This window comes from Papaver somniferum, chromosome 9 (genome assembly GCF_003573695.1).
Source record: "Papaver somniferum cultivar HN1 chromosome 9, ASM357369v1, whole genome shotgun sequence".
In the NCBI taxonomy this organism is placed as follows: domain Eukaryota; kingdom Viridiplantae; phylum Streptophyta; class Magnoliopsida; order Ranunculales; family Papaveraceae; genus Papaver; species Papaver somniferum.
Genome location: NC_039366.1, coordinates 131,366,392 through 131,376,838, shown reverse-complemented (window position 1 = coordinate 131,376,838; position 10,447 = coordinate 131,366,392). Strand labels below are relative to the sequence as shown.

General features: G+C 38.0%; 3 protein-coding genes across 4 annotated transcripts; 2 read left to right on the top strand and 1 right to left on the bottom strand.

Annotated features, from left to right (window-relative positions):
* The first annotated feature begins 939 nt into the window (after positions 1-939).
* LOC113312592 lies at positions 940-2,130 on the top strand. The gene is made up of 2 exons (XM_026561335.1): positions 940-1,918; positions 2,033-2,130. Exons 1-2 carry the CDS (start codon positions 940-942, stop codon positions 2,128-2,130), a joined length of 1,077 nt encoding a protein of 358 aa, XP_026417120.1.
* An 810-nt stretch (positions 2,131-2,940) lies between these two features.
* Positions 2,941-4,566, top strand: LOC113313831 (protein MIZU-KUSSEI 1-like). Its single transcript, XM_026562619.1, has one exon. The coding sequence runs from the start codon at positions 3,302-3,304 to the stop codon at positions 4,205-4,207; it is 906 nt and encodes a 301-aa protein (XP_026418404.1). The 5' UTR covers positions 2,941-3,301; the 3' UTR covers positions 4,208-4,566.
* Positions 4,567-5,074: 508 nt separating this feature from the next.
* Positions 5,075-7,917, bottom strand: LOC113313830 (serine/threonine-protein phosphatase PP1). Of its 2 annotated transcripts, XR_003342066.1 has the most exons (5): positions 7,556-7,917; positions 6,177-6,736; positions 5,834-6,055; positions 5,649-5,738; positions 5,075-5,458 (listed from the first exon to the last, which is right to left on the bottom strand). XR_003342066.1 is itself a non-coding variant. In XM_026562618.1 (4 exons), exons 1-3 carry the CDS (start codon positions 7,749-7,751, stop codon positions 5,870-5,872), a joined length of 942 nt encoding a protein of 313 aa, XP_026418403.1. In that variant the 5' UTR covers positions 7,752-7,916; the 3' UTR covers positions 5,075-5,458; positions 5,834-5,869. The 2 variants fall into 2 exon arrangements, 1 of the variants encoding a protein (XP_026418403.1); XM_026562618.1 differs by lacking the exon at positions 5,649-5,738 and having other exon boundaries at positions 7,556-7,916.
* Between the last annotated feature and the right edge of the window lie 2,530 nt (positions 7,918-10,447).

Here is a 10,447-nt window from a genome sequence, read left to right as displayed (position 1 = left end):
TAAGAAAACCTTAACAAAACTACTAAAAATCCAAAAACAAACAAAAGACTAAAACTAAGTTATCCTAAGTAAATAAAGATTTAAGATTTGATCTAAAAATAAGATAAAAAAAACCTAACTAAACACTTAGTACCGATATAAGAAAATGAAAAAATAGATAAGTACTGCGATGAGTAAAGAGAGATTACATGCTTAGATCTACTCCAAATGAGCATATCTCAGGAGGAAAATGCTTGGTTGGAGAAGGTTTATCTGATCATTATTTTAGAAGAAAGAGAATGAGGGGGATATGAAGAGGTTTAGATGGGAACTTGGATATGGGCGATAGGAATACTACATATTTCTATGAAAGAACCAATTATAGAAAAAGAAAGACTAATATAGAATGTCTGCGGAATAACCTTGGCATATGATTTACTGACAGGATGGACATTGCATGGAATCTAAAATCATAGTTTGTTAGTATTAGTTGGTTAGTAAACTGTTGATTTCTCCTGATTTTACGAATGAAATGAAAATAATTTATTACCTCTGTAAGAGTAATTGCGACAGCTACAATATATGTACCACCAATAAAAACTCTAGTTTTGAGAAAATCCTCCATGAAAGGAAAAAAAAACAAAAACAAAGCAACTTTAGCAGGTTTGAGATGACTTACAAATGAATGTGTAGCGGCAAATCCAATGGACCCAAAAATCTTTCAAATGGAACTTCTCATTACAAAATAGAATTGAAATTAAAGGTTTTGACAATTCCTCAATTATAACTGATAAGATAGATGTTATTAAAACCTAACTAACAGTGACCCGTGAGAGACATGATATCATTGGAATCACTTCCAAAGGCCCTAATGATTTTAAGGCCAAGATTAGTGATATTATTGTTGATGGTGCTTGGGCCATACCCCAAATAACTAGAGATTTGATGTTGCGTTGTAACATGGATGTTGATAATTTACCACTTATTGCTGGTGGTGAAGACTACAAAATTTGGGATTTGGATAGCAAAGACGTCTTTTCAGTAAAGGCTGCAAAGGCTGCTTTAAAGACGCCAAATGAGGTGCTGCCTATTGCAATTTTGTTCACTAGGCAGGTTCTACATCCTACTTTGAATGTGCAATATTGGAAGATTTGGGCAAAACAATGTTGCGCAACTGAAGACAACATTATTATGAAGATTGGTAGGAGCATGCCTACTATGTGTCGTTTGTGCAGGAAGAATGGCGAAACTATGAGTCATGTCACTTGGCATTGCAGAATTTCCAAGAGGATTTGGGCTTGGGTGGCGGAAATTTTTAAATTGCAACCAAATGAAGATTTAGTGGTCTCTTATAAGGCTGCTAAGGGTCGCAGCAGGATGATTAAGGACCTGTGGCTTGTTTCTAATTTAGCCATTGTCACAGAGTTATGGAAGCTGCGGAATAAGGCTTTTTATGAAGGTATTACGGTGCAATGGCTCGGTTTTAAAGGGAGAGTTTATCAGATAATCTGTGATAACTCAATTCGGATGAAGGGTCATATGTTTAATAATTTGGAGGACTTGCACATTTTGAGTTATTTCAGAGTGCGGCATAGAGTTTGTAAGATTTCCAATCCAGTTGAGGTTAGTTGGTCTCCTCCTAACCCAGGTGAAATTATGATTTGTTGCGATGACACATCTCTTGGCAACCCAGGCCAAGCTGGTTGTGGTGTTACTTTCCGTGATTCCAACTCGACAGTGCTTGGCGTTCTTAGTGTTGGACTTGGTTGGCAGACAAATTTTTATGCGGAAGTATGTGCTATTATTTATGGAGCGATGCTAGCTAAAAGATGGGGTGTTGAAAACCTTTGTGTTCGGTCTGATTCGATGAGTTGCATCCACGCTTTTCAGAAAGGAGAGTTGCCTTGGCAACTAATGCAGCGTTGGAGAATGACAAAGAGTTTGTATACCAATATACGCTATGTTCATAGCTATAGGGAAGTTAATTTTTCAGCTGATGCTTTGGCTAAACAAGCATGTTTGTTGGTCGAAGATATTTTTGAATTTTATGAAGGTAGGCCAGGTTTCGTTCTCTCTGTGGAATGCCTGGAGAGGTTTATTTTCGTTTCAAATAGGTCTTCTTCTGGTGATAGCCTCACGGTTATGTGCTAGTAAGGCCTAGTCCCTGTATATGTTCGTTTTTTTATTTATTTTTATTGACCGAGTAAAAAAAAGAGAGACATGATATCATCCCACGGTCAATTTATCTGGTTTTGAAAACCGATGAAAGAACCTTTCCAAAACTGCGTTATTCCCAAAATACCCTCAAGAGGGGAATGATGAACTGTTTTCAGGTGAGCTCAAAATCAACAAAAAGAAATTGGATGTTAGATTGATGCCCAAAAATATCGGATAAAAATCCTGTGAGGGATCAGATGATCGAGAGCAATGCCCTCTAACATTGGGATTATAAGTGGGCGGAAATGGCTGCCGCGACCTATGAGTTCCCGGATCATCCCCCAGATATAAAGCATTTGCGTGTGAGGAGTGGTTTTCTATGAGTTTGGGGATGGTTCATGTAGAAATTTTGCATATATCCACCTGTGAGCCCTACCAATATTAGTCAACATCATTGATTTTTTTTTTTTTTACCAACAGCGAAATTCATGTATGCCTTAAAGGGTTTAATGATGAGGTGGCCTAGTCAACCAAAACCAATTTGACTTAATTTATAAAGAGTTTCACTTTTCACTGCTATGTCCTGACCCCATCAGTAAAGGTATGTGTATCAAACCCTATACATCGTCACCGTCAGATAATCCCATGATGAAGAATCTCACTGGAGATTTAACAGTTTTATAGTTATGCCGTATAAGTTGTTGTTCACCCAGGTAACAAATATTACCCCCTCCCGTTCCTCCTAATTAGTTGCAGCTTTACCAGGTAAAAGAAAACAGAAAAGAGGGTCATCCGTTTAAGTATATAAGTACTAGTCTCTAGAGTACTAAAGTCGAGACTTATCATCATCATCTTCGTATAGGTTCAGATGTTAGCAGAAAACCCCCGTTCCTTTAATTTACTCTGTTTCTTTCTTTTCTCCAAGTACTCCATTAATTTACAGTTCCTCCTCTGTACTTAATATTCTTTCTCTTTGATCATCTCTTGTTTGCTTCAACAAGAGAAACCCTTTTCTCAGAAACCAAATCACAAACCCATAAATTTATTCTTTCTTCTCTCCAAGAACTCCATAATTTACTCTGTTTCTTATAAGAAAAAGGAAGAACCCAATTTTTTTTTTCATCTCAACAATCAAATCAAACCCTTAGTCTTTCTTTCTACAGTAATGACAAAATCCGACAATCTCTGTCAATATCTCTGTTCTTGCTTTAGTCCTTCTCCTACTTCTTCTTCTTCTAACAGGAGAATGAGCAACAACCACAAAACCCACACTGTTAAGAAACGTATAAGTACTTCATTGAGAGATGATATACCAGATGATCATCACCATCAAGAAAAAACGAAGAATCAAGAAGATATTGAAGAAGGAGAAGAAGAAGAAGAAACAAGAACATCATCAGCAGATGAAAGCGTAAACAACTATCATCATCATCAGGTGAATAATCCACCAAGATCATCAAAATCAATGGTAATAGGTACATTCTTTGGTCATAGAAGAGGTCATGTTTGTTTCTGTATTCAATATGATCGTTTAAATTCAAAACCATCGTTACTTCTTCAATTCTCATTACCTACTTATCTTCTTATTAAAGAAATGAAATGTGGACTCGTTCGAATCGCTCTTGAATCGTGTAATAATCATCGTAATACTAGCGATAATAATAATAACAACAGCAGCAAAGATGATGTTCGAAGGAATTCGACTAGTAATGTACTGCCATTACTATCGATACCAATATGGACAATGTGTATAAATGGACGTAAAGTTGGATTTGCATCAAGAAGAAGAACAACTGATAAAGACCGTTTGATTCTGAAAACTATGAAATCAATGACTGTGGGTGCTGGTGTTATTCCATCTGGATCGTTAGTTTCATCAACAATAACAACTAAATGCGATCATCATCAGAATCAAGAAGGTGGAGGTGGTGGCGAGGATGGTGATGTTATTTACATGAGGGCTAATTATGAACGAGTTATTGGAAATATTGACTCGGAATCGTTTCATCTTATTAACCCAGTCGGTTTCAGTGGTCAAGAACTCAGTATATTCTTGTTAAGGTCAAGATGATGAGATTGGAGGGGCATTTTTGGTCAGACAAGTTTTGATGCTCACATTCTTTCCTATGGCTATGAATTATGGTTCAAAGGTATTTTTGGGGAGTTGATATTCTTTCTTCAGTTCTGATCATGTTGGCTGGCATGCATGATGATCTCTGGTGTTGGGTGGACACTGATTCTGGATGGAGGAAAATATATAAGTTAAATTAAAATCATTAGACTTCTTTTACCTCCTGGTGTTTTTGGGGTTCAGCTGTTTTTGTTTTGTTTGCTTCTGTGAGGTTGCAAGTGTTCTAGCATTTTTGAGGTTTAGTGGACAAGATTGTAGTGTTCATAGACTGGAGGAATAAATGGATTTAGCCTTTGTTTTGATGAGTTTGTTTACCGTTGATTTTGTTGGTTCTAATGAATGTAATTCTGCACCTCACTTGGCTTTAATTCTAATGAATCTTATCTGATCTGGCCATTACTTAAGAAGGGCATACACATTGGCAGATCCTGCAACTGCAAGACTCTCCCTCTCTCTCTTTTTGAGGGGACAAATTGGTCAGGGGATCACAAGGGGGAAACACTTTTAAGTGGACTGCCACAAAGTATTAGGGTGTAATTGTTTTTAAGCGGGGACAAATAGTATCCCAAGCTGGCTATCCCCCAATTCTGTTGTCCATTTCAACCTACATGTCTCTGACATATAGGGAAAGAGCACCACACGGTCCACACCAGCATAATTTTAAACTATATGAAGATTCTTCCAACCAGAAAGTTGGGGAAGAACCTCTCAAAAACACCGCTAAAGGCTTAAAATTGTTAGGGACCTGCATATTCATACCATTATAGCAAAAATGATGAAAATGTTAGCACAAATTGGATGAAAAAGTACAGGATGATACCAGTTGAATGTATTTTCATGAATATCAAAAGGTTAACAAAAGAAAACATTAAGGAAATAGATGTACAAGGACAATGACAAAACAGAACTAAGTGGGAAGAAGAAAGGTAAATAAGATATAAAAAATAATAATCTGGCATTTGCCTTGCCTTCTCTCTGCATTACACATACTGCAGTTGCCCGCAAAACACAAGGATTACAGGGAGATGAAACTCCTCTCTTGTGATAATAATCTTGTCTCGCAGAATTTAAAACAACTATATTCTAGAACCCTGAACCAACTTGGGAGAGGGGCACCAAGTTAGTATCTCCATGTGTTCTATAGATGCTTGAGACCTTGCTCGCATATGCGTTTGATAGATTTGTCCGACCCTGCAAAGTAAATGCAAATTCAGCATAGGAGAGGAATGAATAGAAACAAGCAAATTTGTGACAAGTTATTACTAGCGAGGGGAGCAAAAATGCCACTCAACAAAGTAGGGTGCACGCAGAATGAGCATCCGATCATAGCTCGATAGACTAAGTAAACTAGGAAAATGCAGAGCTACTGGACTTGACTTACGAGATCAACCACAACAGAGTAAACACTACTTCAGTAGCCTACTTGTGGCTCATTTCATGGTTTAAGGCAAGTAGGCAACAATCAGAAATTCTGTAAATAACAAGAATTAGTGCTCCACCTTCCCCATTTCTAGCAAATGAAGATATCCAATAACAAGATACTAGAGATAAGTGATGAAAACTGACCTTATCAAGATCAACTCGTATTGAGGAATAATGATATCATATTTTTGTTGACATCATGAACTTTTTTTTCTCTGCTGGCTTAAGAATTTGGAAAGAGCACATTAGACTTTCATCAACACTCATCATTGCACCAGCATTGTCGAATTCACCGCAGTAGTTTGGGGCTGAAAATATCGTCACAAGCTGTCTGTCAGCGAAGAACTCGTAACCATCCTCCACGACCTGGATACATGAAATGTTATGTTAAGCAGCATAAATAATGTCTAAGATTAGATATAGGATCGTAAACAAGCTCATAGTTTTATAAAAGCTGGTCATAGTTTCAAGAGTGAAAACTAGTAACCTGATGAGCACGGCAAACAAGATCCAGGTCCTGCTTCATTAGGAATTCTGCTACTGCATCAGCGCCGAAAGTGTATGAAACTCCTCTGTCGTTCATTCCCCACCCCTTAGAATCTCTACCAGGATCTGACCACAGTAAATCACAGAGCAGACCAGTGTCTGGAACATCCACAGGACGAGTTATGTTTCTAATCTGATCTAAATTTGCCAAATCAGGGGAAAGTCCACCATGCATGCATAATATCTTATCGTCTATAAGAGCTGCCACGGGAAGGCAATTGAAACAATCGGTAAAGGCTTTCCAGAGTCTAACATTAAACCGTCTCTTACATTCATCATAAAACCCATATATCCGATTAATAGAAGCACATTCATGATTTCCTCGTAGAAGAAAAAAATTCTCTGGGTACTTGATTTTGTAAGCCAGTAGAAGGCATATTGTTTCCAAACTCTGTTTTCCCCTATCAACGTAATCACCTAGGAATAAATAGTTGGCTTGGGGAGGTAATCCCCCATACTCGAAAAGCCTTAAAAGATCCCCATATTGCCCATGAATGTCCCCTGCATCAGAAAGCAAAACAAACGCACAAGGTCAGGGCATGGAGAAAATAGAGGCAGATCGAGCGGAGTAAAAAGAAAAAGTGTTAATACCATTTATCTAAATTTCCATCAGTGTATTTAAATTTCAAAGACTGCAAATTAAACTTAAAAAGATCTTGCCTGCCACTAACAGTTGATAAGACTTAGAAGGTTATCAGCTGTTAATGTGGCAGTTCGGACAGCCATCCAGAGAGTTTGCCAGTGATAAAGTGATATTTGTCTAAAGCTTGCAACATTAGCAAGCATTTAAGTGACAAAGCAAAACCATTACAACACCGTGACCTCATACTTCCAAGTACAGTTGAAATGCTCCCTTAGATAACAATCATCAAGGTATTCATGTGAACTATAAGTAAACTTCCTTCGCATAAGAATTTCAACTTAGCGCAGACTTAATTACTACCAACTCAACTGATGAATTTTGCCCATCCTTAACCTCAACTTCAAATGGAAAAACACTAAAATATATAATACTTATAATTATTCAGTTACACATTCTCCCTAAAAGTACCTCTTCATTGATTCTCCTATCCAAACAGTATACATAGTTGATGAAGTATTCAAACATAATAAGCACTAAATACTCAATGCTAAGTAAAGAGACTAACCGAAACACAAAAAAATTACACACAAGTAGGGCATCATCTCCACATCATTCGCAGATCAAATATCATTAAAACAACATAGCCGGCACAACAGACTAAGAAGTTCCAAACTCTGAAATTCTCACACAGAACAATAAATAAATAAACAAAAATCAGTTAAAGTGAGAAAAATTACCACAGATCTTAATAGGAGCTTCAAGCTCTAATAAATTAGGTTGTTGAAGAAAAATCTCTCTAGAGGCAACACAAAGCTGTCGGATCTCAGCTTCAGAAAGCTGAACTTGTTTACCAGGTCTGGCTGAACGAACTTCTAAAAGCCGATTAATGATATCATCGAGAATAACAGGGTCAATTCCTCCTTGGGAAGCCATAGCGAAGATAGAGAGATCTTCTTCTTCTCTTCTTACCCTCTTTTTTGAAACCCTAAAATGATTAAAGAGGGCAAGAGCGAGTGAAAGAAACCCTAGAAAAATGAAAAACCCTAGAAAATAATAATATCTAGAGAAAGAGAGAGAAAGGAAGGAAAAGACTTGTTTTTTTGTTTCTCCAACTAGTCTTCAGAATTTCTTTCTTTTTATTTTTTTATCTATTTTTTTATTTATTTTTCTCCCAAAATTTCTGACTCTTTTTTTAACGGAGGGAAACTAGAGCCATTGGCAGTTTGGCACCTTCCCCACATCGTTTGCTTTTGGTTGTATACGACGTCATTTCTAGCTAGTCAAGGGACCAGAAGAAAACCAGAATGTGATGGTGGTTTCGTTACCGATTTTAGCCCGAAGAAATAGGAATACAGATGTCTATGAGTTTATTGAAGTGGGTATTCCTTGGTGGGTGCTCCCTGGAGTGGATATCCGGGAAAGTAGTAGGTTCCACGAATCCATAGCAATCGGACAATGTAGCAGGATATGCTTTGCAGTTTCAGGGTTAGAATTGCATTGGGGGAAAAGATTTGAGTTGGCGAGGCGGATGTGATTGAGTAGTTGGAGGGTTGATGGGCCCTCGTTAAGTGTTTTCCACAAGAAAAGTTGTATTTTTGGTGGACACGGAGCGTCCATAGGAAGTTGGTTGGAGGGGGTGGTGGATTGTGCTGCAATTGATCTGAAATGTCTGTTAGGCATTTGTATCCTGAAGTCGTCTTGTATTTTCCTGATTTTGTGAAGGGCCAGATTATTATATCCAGCTGGTTCTCATGTGGAAGGTGAAGGCTTACGATTATTTGCACTGTGTTTGGTGGGAGGATGCTCATCTTTTCGTGGTTCCAAGACCGGGTTAATGGGTCAATGATATCAGCTACTGATTTTATGGGGTAGCAAAGTGTTGGGTCTATGCTATTTTCGAACTGAGGGATCCAGTTTGCTTGGATTGGGGTGATGGAGTCGTTTCCTATCGGTGAAAGAGATGTTTTTTCAGGGTTGTATGAGGGAAGCCAGATTCCTCCATAGGGGGATTGTGGACGAGGGAGGAGGAAGGATGTTTTGGAGGATTAGTTGATGTTTAAGGTATTTCTCGTTGTACAACGAGGCCACTATAGAGTTTGGTTTCTCATGTGTGTTCCAGATTCTCTTCATAAGGAGGGCCTTGTTATGCTCTTTGCTGCTTCGAATTCCCAATCCTCCTTTTGATTTAGGTTTGATGAGTTTATCAAATCCTATTGGATGAAGTTTCCTTACGTTTGAGTCGTGTCCCCATAAGAAGTATCTAGTTATGTGATCCATTTTTTGGTGGATATGAGCTGGAAGCAATTGTCTTTGCGCAAGATGATTGGTTGTAGGTGTGAGAGACGTTTTAATGAGAACTAATATTCCTGCCTGATTTAGGCATTTCATCATCCAAACTTTTGCTTTTCAAGCTAGTCGCTGAAGAAGGGGGAAAAAATATGCTGAGATATTCTTCCCAAGGTAGTTAATATCGGTTGTACATGCCGATATTACAGGTTTTTATCGGATATCGGAAAATACCTATACGACACTGAAATATCAACAATACAAAGATGCAACGATATTATCGGTCGTACAGGCCGGTATAGACCGATATATTGGTTTTACTTATACACCGTTAATATCAGTTTCAATGAATAAATTTTTCATCAACATGCATCTAGTCTTTACAAACAAGTACAACGTCAATTGGAGAAGTTAAAAGTCTTAATGTATTTATGATATATAAAATCAACAAATATATGGTAGGATATAAGATGGAAACCATATATCTATTGCAGGGCAGGGAAATGTAAAAGATAAAAGTGAAGGATACCAAGAAAGATTTACCGGCATAATGGGACGACAATCACAATGCTAGCTAATGAACAACCTTGTATTTTGGAAATTTGAGATATAAGCATGATCCCAGTTTTCATGTTGTATCACCGACAAAAACCGATGTTATCTTTTGTATAGGTGTACTGGACCCGGCCGATACGATACCGATACGCGATATTAACTACCTTGCTTCTTCCTTGTTTTCCTAGGTATGTGGGTGGGTTTGATGTTGTTGGTATGTCGAAGGTTTGTTGAAGTTCGATCACCAGATGTTGTTCGAGATTTGGGTGATGGATTATTGTCGATTTTGAGGTATTGGTATGTTGACCTGCTGAGGTACTGTAAGCTTGCAATAAGTGCTTGAGATGGTTTGTGTCCTATGTTGTTGCTTTATATGTTATTAACAGATCATCTGCGTACAAGGGATGCAGTATTGGGGGGATTTTTGAGAGATACGCAGTCCCTCTACCTTTTTTTTGCGCTTCTAGGTTTCTCAAATTTGTTGAGAGGATTTTCACACAGATGATAAAGATATAAGAAGAGAGGGGATTACCTTGCCTAATTCCTCTAGTTGGGGTGACGTACCCGTGCGGAGTATCGTTGATATTGACTGAGTATGTTACTGTGGTGATGCATAACATGATGTAGTCCACAAAGAGTTGTGGGAAACCCATTTTGATAAAAGCTCCTTTGATGAATCCCCAATCTAAAGAGTCATAATCTTTTTGTATGTCAAGCTTGAGAGCCACTTTTGGGTCTTTGGTTCGGATAGAGGATTTGATATAATGGAAAAGCTCACCGGCGATTGT

Coding starts and splice junctions, on each gene's coding strand:
- LOC113312592 (XM_026561335.1), top strand. CDS start 940: ATGGATGTTGATAATTTACCACTTATTGCTGGTGGTGAAGACTACAAA. Junction 1,919..2,032: donor GCGTTGGAGAATGACAAAGA/GTTTGTATACCA, acceptor AATTTTATGAAG/GTAGGCCAGGTTTCGTTCTC.
- LOC113313831 (XM_026562619.1), top strand. CDS start 3,302: ATGACAAAATCCGACAATCTCTGTCAATATCTCTGTTCTTGCTTTAGT.
- LOC113313830 (XM_026562618.1), bottom strand. CDS start 7,751: ATGGCTTCCCAAGGAGGAATTGACCCTGTTATTCTCGATGATATCATT. Junction 6,737..7,555: donor AGCTCCTATTAAGATCTGTG/GTAATTTTTCTC, acceptor TTTCTGATGCAG/GGGACATTCATGGGCAATAT. Junction 6,056..6,176: donor TTGTTTGCCGTGCTCATCAG/GTTACTAGTTTT, acceptor TCATGTATCCAG/GTCGTGGAGGATGGTTACGA.